The following is a 20,585-nucleotide window of genomic DNA, read 5'->3' on the forward strand; positions in this document are numbered from 1 at the left end:
TTTCAAGAACGGCCTCATAAGCACCTGGGCTAGAGAACACGGAATTGAATGGATATACCACATCCCCTATCATACACCAGTTGCCAGGAAAGTTGAACAGTGCAATGGACTACTTAAGACAACTTTGAAGGCACTTGGCGGGGGAACCTTCAAAAATTGGGAAGTGAACTTAGCAAAGGCCACCTGGATGGTAAACACAAGAGGTTCAATCAATCGAGCCGGTCCTGCCGAGTCCAAACCTTTACACACAGTGGATGGAGATAAAGTCCCTGTGGTACACATAAGAGGTTTTTTAGGGAAGACTGTTTGGATTAGTCCCACCTCAGGCAAAGGCAAACCCATATGTGGGGTTGTTTTTGCCCAAGGACCTGGTTATACTTGGTGGGTGATGCAGGCAGATGGGGAAACCCATTGTGTACCACAAGGAGACCTTATCTTAAGTGAGAACTCTGTAGATGGTAATAGAATAAGGGGTGGATAATGTGCTAGGTTGCAATATAGATGTATTTAAGTATTCTATTACCACCAGCTGTGGGCCGTTAGCTGTTATCACCTGCTAATGAGCCACCCCGGATGACAGGCAATGGGCCATCAGGGACCCACCGCGTGACTCATGGACTTATCTCATCTCATTGTGAGATGCTCTGCCCAGGAGGGGGGAGCCAGGTGTTCCCACCTGGATATAACCTGGCCTTGGAACTGCCTGAGCTAGCCGTGTCTACTGGGTTCCCAGAGGACAACAGCTACCACTGGACCTTCAGCTGGAGACCAGATCTTCACAGGATCACCGCTTGAACTGAACTACTTTAGTTGGACTGCTTCCACCACCCTAACAGGCTGTCAGGTTGTATCTGACTTTGTCAGTGCTTTTCCTTGTATTACTTCACTTATTGACTTGTGACCTCCCACTGGTTTTTTTCAAACCAATATATTGGAATAAATGGAAACATACCTAAAATGTTGCTAGAGTTCAAAAAGGATGATAAACCCCCCCAGCTGTGCAAACAGGACTTCAAGTTTCCTAGAAAAGTCAAGACCTTCTTGAAACACAGCCAGGTGCTTTTCTTTCATGATTTTTTTCTTTTTGCAAAACCATATTCTTTTGTAAACAAACTCATATATGGTGCATTTTTAATGATTGTGTATTTCTAATCTCAGACCTTTGCCTTCTTTAAAACAATTCTCTCTGATTTTTAACTCACTGTAAGGATTTTGAATGCGACTGTCTCCATCCTGACAACGTACTTACACTGCCTTTGCGTATGGAGGCAATGAATAAATGTTTAAAGATCTTGCACAGCATTTGAATTCCCTTTGGCTTCTGGAAATGCTCTGTTTGCATTTCTCTGGCTGGATGAGGACTTTGGCAGTGAACCTTTAGGTAAGAGATTCGACCTGGAGACTTCATGGGAGACTTGCAGGATTTGGGCATTTGAGAGCTGGCTAAGTTAGTCATGGAGGAGATGAGCTTCAGAATGACTCTACTCCCTTTCTTTGAAAGGATGAAGCATAAAAGTTGCTGACAAATGTGGATTTCTTTTCCTGTTTAGTAGCACAGCCTCTGGACTCTTGGCAGCTCATGATATTAATTTTATGGAAACTGAGTATTTGCCATAAATATGCTTTTCACACTCAGGCCAAGTTGACTTAATTATCAAAACAATCTATCTTTTCCCGTGAGATGACTGCTGTGGTTCTGTACAGTTCTGCAGTCAGCAAGGTATTTTTCTGTACCATGAACTGAAAATGAGTAATTTTCACTTTTTTCCCACCAAGTCATTTCAAATAGGACAAATTATCATTAAAGTGAAGACACACTTTCTTGGCTCAAAGTGATATAAACTGAACATGCCTTGAAAGAAAAAGGATGAAGCATATGTTTATAGAAGTAAATTTAGATGGATAATATTTTAATCGCTCTAATCATCGCTAATAAAACCTGACCTGTGGGAAGATTATATTTGCTTGTATCTATTGCAGAAATTATACCTCACTATGTGTGCAATACTTTTTCCAAATATTTTTAAGTTCCTATTGAAGGTAATTGTCCAGACATTGGTTACAAGAAATATTTTATTTTGGTTTGTGTCTTTGTAAGCTGAGAAAGCAGAAGTGTGACTTGTGCACCTGTAAGGAAGCTTAATCTTCCTGAAATGCCCAATAATTGAGCTATTTGGTACAATGGGCAGAAATGGAAAACTGTGAGAGGGAATCAAAATCTTGACGAGAAAAAGCAGGCAGTTGATCCAATTATTTTTTGTCACGGACAGTATTTATTGAAGTTTAGGCTTTTACAGATCTGCTGTATAGATCTGCAAGATCTGAAATTAAGGAACCCAAGTACAGTTAAGATTAAACACCTTTAGATTTACACCCACTAATATATATTTAAGAAATCAGCAGTAGATCGTGAAACACAATGAACAGATCTAGAGTTGGTCAACATCATGCCATGGCCAGAAAAGCAGTATTACTGGGGGGCAATGACAAAAACGATGTCATCACTGGTGCTTCTCTAGGCTCTTCTCCTGTAACCTGGGGATCCTCGGGAACGAGGAGATCTATTTCCTCGGGAACCTTGGGATGAACGTCTGTTTCCTCGGGAACCTTGGGATGAACGTCTGTTTCCTCGAGAACCTTGGGATGAACGTCTGTTTCCTCGGGAACCTCGGGATGAACGTCTGTTTCCTCGGGAACCTTGGGATGGACGTCTGTTTCCTCGGGAACCTTGGGATGGACGTCTGTTTCCTCGGGAACCTTGGGATGGACGTCTGTTGTTCCCTGGCTGGGGACGAGGACGTTGAGGGCGTCTGTTGTTCCCTGGTTTGGGACGAGGACGTTGAGGGCGTCTGTTGTTCCCTGTGTCTGTCAAAGAGAAATGAAAAGCCACAATTCAGTATCTGTTCCATTATTGTGTGGGCAAAGCCAGAGCTGCCAAAGTGGCAGGTAGCAGGAGTTTGCTCAAGCTGATTCTTGAGTAAATATATTTATTGACCAGTATACAAAAATCATTCACACCTGCTGCTTCAGATGTTGTGTCTTCCGCTGCTTCAGATGTTGTGTCTTCCGCTGCTTCAGATGTTGTGTCTTCCGATGCTTCAGATTTTGTGTCTTCCGCTGCTTCAGATGTTGTGTCTTCCGATGCTTCAGATTTTGTGTCTTCCGCTGCTTCAGATGTTGTGTCTTCTGCAGGGGCTGCTCAGGGAAATGAGAGAAAACAAAACTGTAGGTTAAAAACTATTTTAACAGCACTGGGAAGGTGAGAAATGCCCAAACTCCAGGAGATCTGCAGGTCCCACTCTAGGGCTGGACTATGGTGCTGCTGCCCAGGGCAAAGTGCCTGCAGTGGGAGCAGCCTGAGTGGGAGGAAAACACGTCCCTGTGCTGCTCTGCCAGGTTCTGAGCTGCTGTGGGAAAGGCCCTGGAAGCCTGGGGCTGTTTGTTAAACACCACTTTGGCTGCTGGGCTTAATGGGTAAAGTTTCTAACAAGCAGTGCCTGCACAGTGCTGTGTGCTGGTGAGGGCTGTGCCAGCACCTCAGCGGGCACTGAACCTGTCCATTCCCAGGGGAAACACTTTCCAGTTTGTGCAGTGATTGGGATGCAGCTCTGGGAAGCAGAGAAAAGATGTGCTTTTTTCTGGGAATGGGATGATCAAGTGCAAATCTGAATTTATATTGACATAGTTTGCCCCTTCCCAAGTACTTTCATCAGGGCCAGTATTTCTCCTTTCCCTTTTGCTCCTTTATTGTGTCTGGAAGCCAAAGGAAAGACAATGGGGATTATCTCCAATTCTAACAGTTAAAGTCATGAGATTATATTATGATGGAGACAGGGAGCCAGTCAATATGTAATCAGAGCATGGCAGACAAATCAACATGCAAGCCAGAGCAACACTGTATTACTCACAGGTGGTAGTGTCTGCTGCTGCAGCAGTCGATGCTTCCACCGTGAGAAAGAAAAGATGAAATTAAATATTGTCTGCATGTTAAATGCATATTTTTTCCCCTGACACCCATAGCATGTAAGCCAGAGTAACACTGTTACTTACAGGTGGTAGTGTCTGCTGCTGCAGCAGTTGATGCTTTCACTGTGAGAAAGAAAAGATGAATTTAAATAATATTTGTATTTTAAGCATACATTTTTGCTCTGAGACCTGTAGCATGTCAGCCAGAGTAACACTGTATTCCTTACTAGTAGTAGTGTCTGCTGCTGCAGTACTAGGAGACACTGTTGCTGTGAGAAAAAAAATAAAGGTGAAATTCAATTTTATGTACATGTTAAATGTATATTTCTTCCCCAAGACTAATAGCATATATGCCAGAGTAATGCTATTTTACTTAGAAGCAGTAACTGCTGCAGGTTCAACACTAGGAGAAGGTGTTTCTGTGAAAGAGAAAAGATGAAATTAAATTCTATGTGCATTGAAAAATGTATATTTTTTTCACCGAGACCCATAGCATATAAACCAGAGTAATGCTGTATTAACTAATACAGAGAGAAAAGGTGAAATTAAATATAGTCTGCATTTTAAGTATATGCTTTTCCTCTGAGACCTACAGCATTTTCTATTTATGGGAAATCAGGGTTAGGAAGGCTGATATATAATAGTGATATAATAGTGACAGAGCCAGCCAAATTTTTCTGGGATACCTTGCAATCTAAAGGAGTTTGGTTTGGGTTTGTTTTTTCTTTTCCATCCCTAAATTCTGCCTGGTCAGCCTCTTTCCTCATCCTTGCTGACTCTCTGGCACCACAGATGGTTGGCACAACACCGTTTCCCCAGAACAGTGGCAGAGCTATCTCCTCAGCCCAGGCTCATTCCTGAGAGCTGGGAACTCACACAACATTTCTCTGCCTTTCAGGGGGAAAGCCTTTCAGACACCTGAAGTTCCAAATTAGTTTTATGGGCCTGGAGTGTATTTTTCTTTCAGAGAGACAAATCAGAGGCAGCGCTAACAACATAATTTGAGTTCCTCCTCGTTTGTGGCCGTCATAAACTGCACCAAGTGACACAACTGTCTCACCCCTTGGTGGGGCAGGAATTATGAGGTTTTCATTTTGGGACCTCTGCTGTCACCTGCAGCCATTTGTAACCAACTAATGCACATCCATCCCGTGGAGTTTCCTAGGACTCTTTGTCCTTAATTTCTTTTTGCTGACCATGATCAAAGCTCCTGCCATCCCAGCACTGTGCCAAGCATTTATTTCTGCAGAACTGGATGTAAGGCGCTGCCAGCAGCAATGTGCTTGGTCAATCCCCAAGATATAGGTCCAGACAAGACTGCCAAATATGAGATAATTGAGAAAAAATGTTAATTAACCTGTTGATCCAGGTGCTGAATATTCATCAAAGATGGTGAAAAGTGTTAAATAGGAAGTTTAAGACTATTCTAAGACTGCATTAACTGTCTAAATCCAGGTGGGAATAGTGAGAAAGAGGCAGAGGAAAACTTCTCTATTCAGATCCAGGTCCTGAATTGCAGGCAGAACTGAATTTGTTGTTATTCAGCTGATATTAAAAATGGCTGTATGGGCATAGGCACTTTCCTATTAAAGTTTCTAAGTGAATTAAGTATTTCAGTCATCTGAAATATGATCAGCAATCTGAAATCTTCAAGGACACTTTTTCAGGAAATAAAGGACTGATTAGGTAACAGTCTCAAGAATCTTTAATGTATTCATGTGGGGTTCCTACAGACAGCTGAACAGCCACTTTTCACTTTCAGCAAATAAATAAAAGAAAATTATCAATGTATATATCTCTTCAAAGAAACTTCTTTGTTAAGTGTAGGATATAATCAAGGCAATCAGTGAGCACTTAATTTTCCTGAGACTTCAACAGTTTACCTGCAATATGTACAAGGTAATGAAGTATTAGAGCTATGAGGAGCCATTTTTTTCCCTTTAACCACTGAATAGCAACCCTATCACAGTGACTGTACGTAAAACAAAATTGTCTGAATAAGCAAGGCAAGCAGCAAAATCTGATCAAAGCTCTGTGATATAGTCTTCTAAGAAGGATATTTTTTGTTTCTATTCTTTTGGAAGTGAAATGACTGGCAGGAAAAAAAAGCAGAAAAAAGATTTTTAAATAGAGTGTCCAAAGCTTTTTTTGTGATCAATTACAGGTCAATTCAGAGGCAAAGTGCATAAACATCTCCCTGTGAGGGGAGGTTTTCATAGAGGTTTAAAGGTACTAATGGTATAAATTCCTGCTTTATTAGAACAGGAGGTAGGACAGCACGTGGTGGAGAGAAAAGTCCCAGCTCAGCTGATGTCTGACACAAAATGGTTCTGTTTGGTGAAATTCTGGCTTGAAGATTTTTTAATTTCTGAGAAATTATTTCATAGACCCACTAAAGCAGACCATCCATTAAAAATTTGCAAAGTGTACAACAAAATCCTTACCTTCTGCCTCTGTAGACTGTGGTGCTGCAGTTGTTGATGGCTCAGTGCTGCTATCAGTGTCTGAGGCAGTTGTGGTCCAATAATAGTCTTCGTCTGTGTACCAATCTGTGGATGTTTGGAGGAAAAAACAGTAAGAACGATATTGCCCAACATGAATAGGAACCAGAAATAAATTTTGATTAAACTGTCTGCCTTTGTCATTTTGCAGGAGAAGTGTGAAGTCTCTCTCACCACAATAAATAAATATTTATTAGTTGGATTTTTATCTTCTTAGCTACAGGAAAATGAAGCAATGTGTTCATAGCCCTCCTTATTAAAACTTCTTTGCATATTTTTTCCATACAGTCTGGCTGTTCCTGAACTCACCTAGGCTCCAAATCGATTTAGCAATTCTAACTTTGCCTATGTAAGCTGTGCTTGGGATTCCTGGTGTAGTTACTGCCTCAGGTTTTTCCTTCACTGAAGTGAATGCAAAGGAGGAATTACAGGGGTATTGAAGGGACTGTGAAAATGTTGCAGAAATACATTATTGGAGAAAAGCATCAGGGACAGAAAATGGAGCTGATGATTGCTGATATGATTTTGATTATGTCCTTGAAGGAAAAGAGACTTGGATTGTAGCCTCTGAAATGTGGTAATTTGGGTCAAAACCAGGTGAGCTCATACTTTGTCAAGATTGACTATAAGCATGTTGTGCAAATGCCCTTTACCTGTGTGAGGTGTGGTTGGGATTTCTGATGTTCTGCTTTGCTCTGTGGGGGAAGGGAGAGAGGCAGTTGCGCTAGGGGAGGCTGAAAGGGTGGGAAATTAAATGCCTTAATGTTTCCAGAGCTTTTATGAATCTTGAACACCCCAAATTACAATGATCTGGACAGTTTTGCTTTGCAAATTTACGAGTGTGTTCTTTATAGCTGCAAGCTATAAAGGTATTAATCAATAAGTACAGCAATCCTGCTATGTCCTGACAGGATAGTATTTCTCAAGTGAAGATACTATGGTTTTTTCCTTCACAAAGATGTTTTATTTGGAGCTTTCTGCTACGAATATTTACAGATTTACATGGTCCCATCTTAATTTAGCTGAAAACCCCAAATTAACAGAGTGTTTTAAAAAGCACATGTAAAATGGCTGTTCTTACATTCATCATCGGTGGTTGAGGTTTCGGCATCTGATGTGGTAGTTTCATCTGTGACAGTAGTGGCAGCAGATGATGTAACTGGAACCATGGAGGAAATAGAAAGCAGAGAGAGATTGACAGCAATTAGGAGTGAACACATAAATGGATGTCTCGATGATAGATTTGGGCTTTGTGGGACAGAGAGTCACTGCACAGCCTTTTATTTTTGCTTACAAAAATTATTTTCCTCATTTATTAAATTACCTAATTTAATATTTATTAATAAAGGCAGTCAATCCCTGTGTTGTTTCTAACTGCATTGTTTCACTACTAGAGGTGCAACAGTTCTTTGGAAAATTTGCACATATGACATTTGCAGCTTGTTTTTTGTTTTTGCCTTTGCCAGCAGAAATCAGGGGTTCTGTGGTAGTTGTCACAGTTGCTGCTGTGTTAAAACCTTAAGAAGAAATGATTTTGGGAACCAGTTTTTAATTTCTCTGTTTCATATAACACAATAAAATATATAATCATGATTCTATGATTCTATAAAATAGAAAAATGCATTTTAGCACCTGCTCCTCTGTGGCTCTGTATTATGAAGAGCTTATTTAACTCAACACTTGGAAACCCCAAGGAATATGAGTAGAGTCTATACTTTAAGGTTTCCAGGGTGTTGTGATTATTTCAGAACAGTAAAAAAATACAATCAGAAACTTAGACCTGGAGTGCAAAGACCTGCCTCGTGTTTTCACTAATTATTAGTAGAGAAGTGGAAAATACAGTTTGTATTAGCAATGCAAAGAACATAAATAATGTTGCAGAGGATGAATAAATAATAATTTGGAGCAATAACTTGTAATTCAGAGCATGTGCCTTTCTAGAAAATCGTTTGCTAAGGAGCTGCAATCACATGATTTTTTGAGTTGAAAATTAGTCTCTGACCATTTGGGGAGACTGGAGAGCTAATTGACTCCTGTCTGAAAAATTCTGCCTTAGCTGTTGTTGGTGCAACTGTGGAGTGCACTGCATCTGTGAACAGCAAAAAAATAAAACATTTACTTTATTGGGCAGTTATTTCTATTATATATTTATGACAGGAATTATTTTTATTTCCACACAGATGTGCCTGGTTCACAGCTGGATGGGTCTCTATCTTCTCTTAACTCTTTGCCTTTCTTATCCTGGAGGTTGCATGTAACCAGATGTTGACAAAGTGGTCCTGAACAACCTGCTTTTCACTATTTTTATACTCAGGGCTTGCTGTCCAATCTTATTATTTTGTCCAAGACACCTTTTTGCTCCTCAGTCACTCAGACCTAAACACAAGAAGCATCCCAGACACACACATTTCAGCCCTGGCCTGATCTCCAAGCTCTACTCTGATGTATCTTGCATTTATGGTGAACAGGATAGTCCAAGGAGATTTTGACTGATTATTTTGAATTTAAATTTTTGTTATTGTTTTTATTTTTACCTGAGCAGATGACACCAACATCCTCATTGGATCCACAGTTGTGCCTGTCCCAGCCGGAATGCCGGCAGTCCCAAAGGTGGGATTCAGTTCCTCTACATTGCACACCATCCAACCGGATTTTTTTTCCACTGGGGCCAAAGTAAGACTGTCCCAGGACAGAGACAGCTTGGCCACAGTTAAGTTCTCTGCACACAACATTGGCACTGTTCATACTGAAATTATCATCACAGACTGTGCCCCATTTTGCAGCATGTAAACTTCAACCCTGCCGGCGCATCGGTCCCCTCCAGACTGCAGTCTCACTTGGGGCTTTGATGAAACTAAAGCAAAAGTTGACAGTGAAATCTCAATTTGTTTATGTGTAGCTGAATCTCTAATGTCTAGACTCACATCCCTGTGGCTCTGCTGTGTGCAGGGCCTGATCTACCAGGGTAGGAAATCCCCGGCTGTGCTGCTGAGGTGCAGCTCACCCAGAGCTGGCTCAGGGAACTCCACACATCTGCCAGGTGTGGTCACACTCAGGGAGCACATCTCTTACCTTTGGGCTGAAATTTGTCTTTAAACCAATCTGCAAATTTGCTCCATATTGTGTTTGGGTCCCTATCTGGCTGGTTCCACCAGGTTCCACTTGCTGTGGCAGAGAAGGGAACCTGTTAGCCCTAAAGTAATGCGTCATACTCTTGTTTTGTAAGTCAGCACAGCCAGTCCTTAATCTACGCTCTGTGAAATCACCTCTTTTTATGAGGATTAGAAAGACATTTTTTATTGTGCCTATGCTAATAACCAAATTTCAAAGTATCTCGTTCAAACTGGCGAGAGCATAAGGGCGGTTTGAGGTTTTTGTTTGAAGTTGGAAGGAACAGGTCACTGCAGTAGAGTACATTTCCAGCTGGGTCTGGCAAACTGCTCTGTATTTCTTTTCCTCTCTTTCTCTACATTTTAAAATGCATAAAATAGAATGATTTTAATCAAAACCAGAATATTAGAAAAAGAACATTTAGAGAACATTTTCCACAAACTATTCCTCTCATGGAAGAGAAACAAAGCAATATTCTTCACCCTTCTCAAATCCATAAACTTCATTGGTTATATTTTGAAATATAACATCTTAATATTATATTACATATATTACATGTATTGTATTAAGAATTTTGAAATAGATGTATTTTAAAATACATATACTTTAAAATATAACCTATGGATTTGGACTGAATCTTTGAAGTTGAAGACAAATCAAACCATCAATTCTATGGCACAAAACTCATCAGCAACATTTGAGGAGAATCTTTGCCACCACTTCCCAGCAAGCCAGCCCACTTTAGTAAGTAATTCTGTCTGTAAGCTTTTCCTGCAAGTATGAAAATAATTCAGAGGCAGTACCTGGCTTAGACAGGAGAGCGGTGCTCAGCAGGAGCAGCCAGGTGAGACGCACGTGCAGCTCCATGGTCCTCGGGGGGTGGTCTGTCCTAACCCAGCACTACTGTAGGATTTATACCAAATGGGCTCTGCTCTGCATCAAAGGAGTGTTCTGTGCAACCTGATCCCTCTCCTGAAGCTCCAGACCGATGCCAAGGAAGTGATTTAGGGAGGATTTTCCTTTCACAGGGTAGATCCAGACATCCGGATGAGGAGATCCAGCTCACAGAGCTCTTCTGGACTGACCACTGAGATCTTCCCAAACACCTCTGTGGACATGTGCTCATGGTGTGGCTGTTCCAGGATGCAGGGATTGACTTTTGGAGATTAGGCTGTTTGGTAAGGATTCTCCTGCCACCCATCAAGAGAGTTTCCAATTTGCACCCATACTAAACCAGATTAAATTGGTGTGACAGTTGTGCCAAAAGATTAGCATCCTAGAAATGTCAGGTGAGCCTCAAACAAATTCTCTTTGTCTGCCAAAATTACTCTTGTAAGAAGCAGTTTTTATGGCTTTTTCTTATTTTCCTGACTCCTCTTCAACCTGGGAGAAGATCTCTCCAGCATGTTTCAGATCTGCAGTTCTCTCTGTCTCACCTGCAGCCCCCAGAACAATAAAAGATCTGTAAGAGATACTGATGTCCAAGGCATGGTTGGACAATAGCTGAACCAGAATAATCATGGAAATAGAGAAAGAGAGGGCCACAAGGTGCTATCAACATATTTTTAGATGAAGGTAGGAATTGCTAACAGGTTTTTAGTCTACTGTTGTTGGTTATGTGATGAAAAGATGAGAGGCAGAAAGCATTGCAGTACCAGTGTAAATACAAATTATTAAAGGCCTGGTGGAAATAAAGTCATCATGGAGAGAAAATATACCACACGTCATGCTGGATACACTTTGCCACCTGTTTTTATGATATTCTTTTAAGATTAAGTGATTTGCATGATAAAATGGAATCGCACCTAGAAAAGGCCATCCTTAACTGGATAAGATTGGCTTCTGTCAAAACCATAGATCCAGCAGGACCCCTCCTGTCTTCTCCCTTGCATGAAGGGATGGTGGCAACACCACCATGGTCCCTGATATCCTAAAGGATGCCTCCAGCTCATCCCCACTCTGTACTGCCTGGAGGTAAATGGGACTCAGCTACAGAGAGTAAAAAAGCAAAGCTAAGTTTCTGAGCTGAATTAAAAAGGAACATAGATTCTTTCTTTCCAGAAATACTTCTCTTATTTACAGAGCACAGGACAGCTTCATTTGAAGTCCTGTTATAGGGATAGAAGGTGACATGGAAAGAACAGGGCTGAATGCAAAAATCTTTAGTATTAAAAAGCATCAAATTTTCTTTTTCAGCATTCCTCAGTCTCCTTTACAAATCAGATCCCAAGGAAGTCATGCGGAGGGCTAATCCTGTCAGGATTCAGCAGGATTCCAGCCAGGAACCAGCAGTGGTGACAGTAAGGATGACCTTTGTGGTCTTGGAAGAGCAAAGTTGTTTCATAGAACATCTTAAAAGAAATCTATGAAAATATGATCATAGAAAACAAACAGGGTTTGCAGTAACATATCTTTGTGCTGAAGTTTGGGTGCAAATCTTCTTCACAGAGTGAAGTCTTGCTGCACTGGCAGATCTACCCCTCCCTGGAAATAGCTTTATTTAGTATAATTTCTGTAAGTATCTGAGCTAAAGGGGCTAAAAGCAGAAGGAAAATGTGGAGCTGTTCCAGAGGCTGCTGCCACTGGAGGGCAGCGAGATCCCATCCTTGGGGAGTGACCAGGGTAAGATGCTCCAACCCCACACAGCTGCTGTGGTGTCCATAAAGACCTGAGAATACTTTTAAAAGTAGACAGAGGTGAAAATAATCATATGCATATTTGTAAAGAATTTCACTGAAGTACTTTTGAAGGAATGAGCTAGGACTGACTGCTTTTCTCCTGTGTGTATTTCTCATGTAATTTCACAAAGTGTTTCTTTGTATTTCTCATTCCCTCAAAAAACATTAAAATCACTGATGTGTGTGACCTCACAACATCCTGATTTATTACCATGCTGTAGTAATATATGCTTTATTTAAACATCATACTGCACTTCTGAGAAACTTTCTTATGCAGCAAATCCTGGTTTTTGCTGAACCCATTGCATTCCCAACAATGAGGCGCAGGCTGTGTCCAGTGTCCTGCCACCATTGAGATATTTGTTCCCAGTGCCAAACACACTGGTGCTCCAGTGAAAGGCATTTTTGCACGCTGAGGAATGATTAGAGAAAAGGCAAATCCCAGGTGAAGCAAATCACATCCTCAACAACATAACCTGCAAACAGATTCCATGTATTTATGGTGAATTTATTGCAAAGTGAAAGCTTTTCAGCTGAATTCACCTTCTTTGGACAAAACTCAGTATTGAGTGGTGGGTCCAGAGCAGAATTCCCTTGGGATAAGGATGGTACCATCCAGCCTCTGGAAGCCCCAGCAAGGGAAAATCTCTGTCAGAGGTGAAAGCCATCCTGAGATCAAGGGGTGTCAGTGACCTTGGCCTCACACATGGCAGGAGAGGTCATTTCACCCTGTCACCAAGGCTTTGTGTCAACACACCCTGCTTGTCTTGGCATGTGCTGCATTCCTGCAGCTTTTGCTGCTCTTCACTTCCCTGTGGACAATGGTTTTAATGGAGAGCTTTTCCCAGCTTCCAGCAAATCCCTTTGAGCTCAGCAGTGCCGTGGGCACACTGGGGACATTCTCCAGCACCCTTTAAACATTTGTCATCATCAACACAGGGGTGACCTTGGGGTGCCAGGGACTGAGAAATCACCAAACTGCCTTTAAATTTAGGAAAACTTTGGTAATAAAATCAGTGCAGTTGGACACATGGACTGAAGTGTGCAGTCTGACTCACTCCCAGTGCAGAGAAGATAAGACTCTGTAGGTTGCCAAAATTAAAATTATTTATTCCCAGCTGAATATTGCCTACGAAATTAGTGGTAATGGAATAAATTACCTGTGTTAGACAAATGTTAGTGGGTCTTTATTGATATATTTGCAATGAAGCATTTGAATTAGTAGAGGAAAATTAAGGTTGAACTCATTGAGACAAGGGAGACCAAGACATGAGGTTAATCAAGCCAAAGCAACACAATGTCACCATGACTTTCTTGTAACTAAATTTTCTTTTCTCCTTGCATTTTCACTTAAGCTTTTGAGTTTCATTAGGAAGTGAAGAAAATTTCCTAGGGGATTTTTGTGTGTGAGGTAAATCTAGCCAACAGATAAAATTAAAAATGCTGGTTTATGCAACAATTTTTCTACTTTAAGACTTGAAACTTTTAGCAACCTAATCCAGTGAAGAAGTTTTTCATACACAAAAAGCCCCATTCTTTCAGTATTATGGCAATTGATATTTATATTTAAGTTTCATATATTAAATCTCCTTAAATATTAAAAATCTAGTGGTAGCCTGATGACAACTCATGTAAATGAGAATTGCTGCTTTCATGATGGTCAAAATACACTGTATTTTATGTTCTTCCTCATGCATAAGCTACCGAAGAAACTAAATAAGGTGCAAATCAGTAATAATTTAAAGAGTAAGTTTTTATGGTAGGGAAATTTTTTTCTAGATAGAAATGGTTGAATACATATGAAATTGAAAATGTCGTATATTTTAGCTCCCATAGAAGCTGTCAGAGGAGGAAATAGATCAAATATACATTTCAGCTATTACAGTTTCTGTAAAATTAATTGTATTTTTAAAATGTCATGGATTATTTCCAAATCAAGATATTCTGCAATTCTATGATAACATTTCACCTTTGCTGTAAAACCTGTTTTGTTTCACAAAGTGTCCAACAACTGGATAATTGATTATGAGCTGGCTTTCCCTGCTAACAACTTGAAAAATTAATCAGTGGAGAACAAGATAAAAGTTTGCAACTTTTTTACAATCTGTTAGACATCAAAAAAAGTTGTCAAGGTTAATTTTGGGTAAGGATTCAGAAGGGCCAGAAGATCATGGCATAACCTTCAGAGGGATCTGACACACCTCTGGGTCCTTTTTCTTCCTTTCAGCCCCTGGGCTGCAGAAGAGTCGTGGCTCTAAACCTTTGCATTTGGTTTATCCTGATTATCTCACTCAAATAAATGATCTTCAGGCATTCAATAGGAGCTTTGTCAAGGTGAGATGTGTGGGATTAGGACCCTAAGATCAGGAAAAAATTCTCCTGTGTGAAAGTTTGTTGGTTCTGTAAGGGCAGAATGTGCCTCGGGATTGATTTTGTTGCTCCTCCCAAGTCTTGGTAGTTAGCAAATGGAATTGATTAACAGAGGTTAGAGGTGATGAAAAAAGTGTGATAGGACTGTAACAGGATTGGGTGTACTCTAAGTGACACTGCTTAAAATGCTCTAAAAGATTTTGAATCTTATTTGGATGGGAGTTTGCCATATGAAATATGGACTAAAAATTAAAAAAAGGGAAACACTGAATGGGACAGAGATTTGGTGCCTATATAGATATTAAGAGAGGCATAATGCTGTTGAGAAATGTGTTCTCTAGTTCAGGGGAGCATTTTTCAATTTGACAAAGTTAAAATTTCATTGTGGCTCCTCTGATCAAGCAAAGGCAGTATCTTGTACATGAGTGTCTTGGTTTGAAAGACAGGTTTCTGCCAAGAGAGGTTGAACCCTCCCTTAGGACAGAGAATGTGGTTTGTTTTTTTTTTCCCCTCCCTCCGAATTATTTAATTTTGTAAATCAAGGGCTTTCAGGCAAAGGTATGGGAAAAAAGGAATATCAGTTCTTTACTAGTATCTATAAACAAGCAATAACAATAATAGCAACCACAACTAGAACCAGAAAACCGATAGCAGATGAATTGTGAGCTGCCAAGCCGTTTCCCGTGTGGTGTAATCACGGTTGCAAGCAGCAGGGGCGCTGTTGAGCTCCCGGCCAGGCAGGGCAGGTGCGATGACTCCCGAGCGGCTGCAGGTGGCGCTGTGGCGCAGGGTCAGGTCAGTGTCCGGCAGCTGTAATGTCGGAGGGCTGAGGAGCATGTAGGGCAGCGAAACAGCTTGGGGCAGCGAGAAAAACAGGGCAGCAGGGGCAGGCGCTGTCTCTCTCTCCCCGGCCAGCTAGCAAGATAGCAAGGACCTCTGCGGTCACAGCAGACGCCGTGGTCTCGTGAGGCAGAGGGTGGGGGCAGGCGGCAGAGGCAGCCGGTCTCTCCCGGCAGCAGCCGCGAGGAAACGCAGCCCGGGGAAACGCGCCCTTCCCCGTGGGGAGAAAGGTTGAATCAAAGCTCACCCAGCCAGGAGAAGAGAAAAACAAGGCACAGTTGGATTTCCTCTGGCCGCAGCCGAAAAGCAAAGAGCAGCCTTTCCTCTCCGCGTCCGAACCACGAGAGAGCGTTCCAAGGGCCGGCTCTTCCCTTACCCTGCCCTGCCCAAGCACACCTTTTGTCTTTTACAAAAGACTTGATTGCTCTAAACATCTAACTATTTGTTGCTTAGTAACAGGAATGGGAAGGAATTCTAAATGTACTCAACCCCCGACAAGGAGCAAACAGCACTGGCATTGTGATGGCTGTATTACTTCTCTCTGCACCACCTCTTGTGAGAACATTCCCACTGATATTTCTCATTCCCCCTGCTCTCCACACCATCCATGACAATTTGTCTTGGGCTGTAAAAGTCACATCTCCTGAAGGTGACACAGCATGTCCACAAACCTGCTGGTTGCAGACCACTTCTGTGTCACTTTTAACCCAGAAATCATCACAAATGTTTCCCCAGGCTATTGTAAAATATTTCAGCCTGTGCTTTGCACTGGTTCCATCCACTCTCCACTTCCAGTGACATTTATTTGAAAGACAAGGGAGAATTCCCCTGAACCTGGACACTCCATGGAAAGAGAATCAGAGGTTTGTGCAGGTTGGAATCAACATCCAGAGGTCTGTGGTGCTGCCCCTGCCTGAAGCAGGTTGTTCTGGGTCATGTCTATGAGAGCATTGAATGCCTCCAGTGTTTTCGTCTGTACAAATTTGTTTCTGAAAACATCAGAGCATGACATTAAATGCAATTACACAAATGTAAGAAGTTTGCCTCTTCCTTCAGGTCCTGTGCCAGCTGTGAATGAAAAAATCTGTCACTTCAAGGTGGAGTTTTAACAGGGTTTGGTACTACAGAAGAAATATTGCTGGAAGGAAAGGAACTGAAAAAGTCGCAATGGCCAATATTTTCATACAAGGCAGGTAGTTTTAACTTCTAAAAAGGAATTTTCTTATAGTTTTTTTAGTAATTTTTTTGCACGAGTTTATTTTTAACAGCCTCATTTTTTGAGTACCTTAATTACTGTTTGAAGCCCTTCTCTTTTGTGAGACCAGTGGTTAATCTCTTCTCTTCGCTATCCGATGGCAGCCACTGACCCAAGAGGACCCAGGGAGAAAACATCACCAGAGCAATAAACTGCCTGATCTGCAGGCAACAAAATGCTACTTTTTTCCCCAAATCCAATGCCAGGAACCCCTCAAGATGGCACAGATCTTAGCCTGTGTTTCAAACAGTTAATTTCCAGCCTGCTCCGTGTCACCCCAGCTGTCACCCTTTGCTGCCCTGGGCAGCTCCTGGTGATGCAGGGATGAATCCTTGCAGTGCTGGCAGGGAGCAGCACACTTGTCCTCCTCAACAATGCATTTCTTAGCCAACTCCAGTGAACTTGTGGAACAAAGAGAGGTTGTCTCACCCTGGCAAGGTTCGGATCAAGTGGTTACGTGCTCAGAGTGCTGCTCTCAAAGCAATGGGGCTCAAAAGGAAACTGAAGCAGCAGGTTGTGCCACCCTTCTGCAGCTGGGGCTGCACTGTTGGATTTCTGAGCCTGAACTAGGCAAGGGAAGATCCAGAATTTGGGATAGAAAGCCTGGCTCTGCCAAATAGGATCATGGAATCACTGAGGTTGGAAAAGAAAGACCCATCTTTGCATGGAAGCACAGAGCCCTCACATGAACAGAACTTGATTTTCAGCATATCTCATGCAACAAAGCCTTGCTTGAATCCAGCCTTGGCAATAAAAGGTGGTAATTAATGCCAAATGCTTCAGAAACATCCCAACATCACAAGTCAATCACTCAGAGAAAGAGAGAATCCACCTCCCTGAAATTATGGCTCCTGAAAACTGAGAAAAATGCAGGAAAAAAGAGGACAGTCATTCAGACTTGACAGGTCTTTACAACAGCAGCAGTACAATTAATTTCTGTATTACATCCTGTGACTAGTCCACTTATTTCAGAAAAAAGGAAGAAAAAAATTTGGTTGGATGGGTACCAGGTGATTCAGGGCAAGAGAGGAGATCCAAGTGTTATTCTAGGAAATGAAAACAGCTCTTGCTGCCAGTGACACAGCCAGGTCACTGAGGAGTTTTCTCAGCCAAAAGAGATATCATTAAAATAGACTTTTTGTGTTGTGAGACTGAGAGGGAAAATCTCCTAATGTTCACAAGCTGCTCTTTGAATTTTAATGTCTCCTTAGTTTTTGCCATCAGGATAAAAACTGAAAAAAACCCCCAACCCCCCCAAAAAAAAGAAAACCAAAAAAACCCAACAACAAAAAAACCAATTGGGAGATTCTAGTGCAATTCTGTTAAAAAAGCTTGGTTGTGACTTGGTGAGTCTGATGGAGTTAACTATGAAAATAAAATTATTGGTGAAATGCTGAAAATGATGAGTGAAATGATCTCCAGAGTATATTTCTTAAGTTATTTAATTGGAATTTGGTGCAAGCAGTGGGGCTCAGGCATTAAAGGACCCCTAAGCCAGAACTGGGAGCAGAAGGTTGTGCTCAGCTGCTTAATTCAGCTTGGTGTCAATGCATATCTGTGGGACTCCATGGGAAATCCCACAGATTCCATGGAAATAATTCTCCATGGGGAGAAAGTAATGAAAACAAGAAAAATTGTGTTTCTTACCCATACCCTGCAAAAAACAATTAGCTTTTTAAAATCTCAGTCTACATATGGATTTGTTATTAACAACTGGAAAATGAATCTACTTGCTGGCTGTGAGATGCAGAAAAACCCCAATGCCTATTTATACCCAATTATAAATATTTTTGTGGTGGGTTCCTGGGAAGGAAGACTACAGAGCTGAATTATCTACTTCATAGTCCAAAATTAGAATAGAAAGATAAAGAGGACAGGAAATCCAGAAAACAAGCAAACAAGAACTTTGTTTGTGAGCTTTGCTTCAACCCCAGTTCTGGCCAAATAAGTGGCTTGGTAGCACTGGGAAGAGCATAAAGTCAGGAACACATAGACCCTATGCAATTATTTACTAAAACATATGTATGTATTTGAAATCAAATTGCTTTGGATCCCTTCTCTTCCCATTAAAGAAACCTTCAGGAGAGTTGCTCAGGAATGTGCTGTTTTGTCAGAGTTCTGGGCACTTTCATCTGCTTGGTTGTTCCTCCATCCCAGTGGGAAGTGGGAGAGAATTGGGGAGAAAAAAAAAATTAAAATTAAATATAAACCAAAATGAAATCAAATGAAATAGAATAAAACAAAAAATGAAATAAAATTAAATAAAATAAAATAAAATAAAATAAAATAAAATAAAATAAAATAAAATAAAATAAAATAAAATAAATAAAATAAAATTCCTTGTGGTTCTTCAGCCTCCTAACTGGCAGGGCAGCATGAGGAGCTGACAAATCCCTGACTGAGTGTGAGAGCTGTTGAAATCCCTCAGTGTGTTCTCAACATTATTCTCATCCTAAATCCAAACACAGCACTGACCCAGTGCTAGGAAAAAATTACCTCTACCCCAGAACCAGGGGGTAGAGCTCTACAGCCAGAACCAGGGCAGGGGTGTAAGTCAGTCATTGGATTGACACTTTTAAGGGATTTTCTCGTGGTGTTGTAACGCAGTGGGTTGAGGAGGGGTGGAACAGGCCTCTGCGTTTACCGAAAGTGTCTCTGAGGTTGTTGAGAGATCACTCCAGCCAGCACTGCTCTGGTGCTGTACAGAAAGACCCTTCTCACACTCAAGCCGGTGTAAGGCACAGATTCTCACTCACCCAGAGAGCTGGATAGCTCATGTGTTACCAGAGACAAAGAATCCAGCGGCTCAATCAGCTGGATGTTCCAGATGTTTATTCCGGAGGGTTCCAGGGTGAAAGAGGAAGAGGAGACCCTAGGTGTCCCTAGATATAGGGATCACCTGAGGTCAGGGGAGAGTAGGCAGGGGGAACACCATGACCAATGGGGAGAAGGGAGGAATGGAGTCAGGGGTTAGGATACAGCCAGGGGGATTTACATAATTTGGGGAGGGACTTATCGTGTTACTCGGACTAGGATGTTTCCCACCAGTGAAACCCTGCTGTACTGGGACCACTTGGCTCCCCAGCAGTTCCCGAGGTGGTATCATCCACCACTACAGTGTCGCAAGCAAAGTGTTTGTTGGTGCTGAGATAATTAGGTGAGTTAAGAAGAACACACTGCATGGTTGAGTCGTGACAGACACACCAGTAGGAAAAGAAATAACCTAATGCCAAATTCACACAGTTATTCAAAGGAAAAAGCTGCCAAGTGATAGTTGGTGTGTCTTCTGTGAGGGAAAGGAGGTGACAACAATGAAAATTCGTTTACAAAGAGCAAAGGCAGCGTCCTTCACTTGGTTCTTGACACCCTTGTGTTTGCAGGCACTGGCATAGCACTGATCCCCCACAAAGCAAAAAAAAAAACCCAACAAAAGGCCAAATAATCAATTTTAGCTTACGTCTTGGCTTTAATTCTTTGTGGTTTTTAACTAGGACATGAAAGGCAAAAGCCCCAGGTCTTGCTTTTCATGTTTTCATGCACCAGTGATAAATGTTCATGTGGGATTCGGCTGTTTGCATTTCCAGCATATTTTGGTCTGATTTAAGAATGTGCACAAGACATTCTGAAAGGATGGTTAAGTCCTGAGAAGCCAAGCTCCTCACAACCTCAAAGCATACAACCATGGAGGGAAAAAAATTAAATAGTTTTGTGATCAGCAACCAAAAGTAATGAAAATTGAGCAAAACTCTTCCTTCTGGAAAGCAGATATGAAATGTTTTTCACCTCTTGAGTGACATTTTGGTGAGAGCTGAAATGTCTCCTGGCTGAGATTCAATCTCTTTGTTGAGATTTGTGATTTTGCCT

The 20,585-nt window shown here is 41.5% G+C and overlaps 1 protein-coding gene across 1 annotated transcript in view; it reads right to left on the reverse strand.

Annotated features, from left to right (window-relative positions):
* Positions 1–10,545, reverse strand: part of LOC146435071 (uncharacterized) — a 97,032-nt gene extending 86,487 nt beyond the window's left edge. Inside the window, exons 1-4 of the mRNA XM_085064508.1 lie at positions 10,382–10,545; positions 7,549–7,626; positions 6,411–6,515; positions 4,051–4,089 (exon numbers count right to left, since the gene is read on the reverse strand). Of these exons, the coding sequence (XP_084920634.1) occupies positions 4,051–4,089; positions 6,411–6,515; positions 7,549–7,626; positions 10,382–10,445 (286 nt within the window). The 5' untranslated portion in view covers positions 10,446–10,545. The remainder of the gene's footprint in view (positions 1–4,050; positions 4,090–6,410; positions 6,516–7,548; positions 7,627–10,381) is intronic.
* Positions 10,546–20,585: the final 10,040 nt, after the last annotated feature.

This window comes from Lichenostomus cassidix, chromosome 6 (assembly GCF_008360975.1).
Source record: "Lichenostomus cassidix isolate B80296 chromosome 6, HeHo_3.0, whole genome shotgun sequence".
NCBI lineage: Eukaryota > Metazoa > Chordata > Aves > Passeriformes > Meliphagidae > Lichenostomus > Lichenostomus cassidix.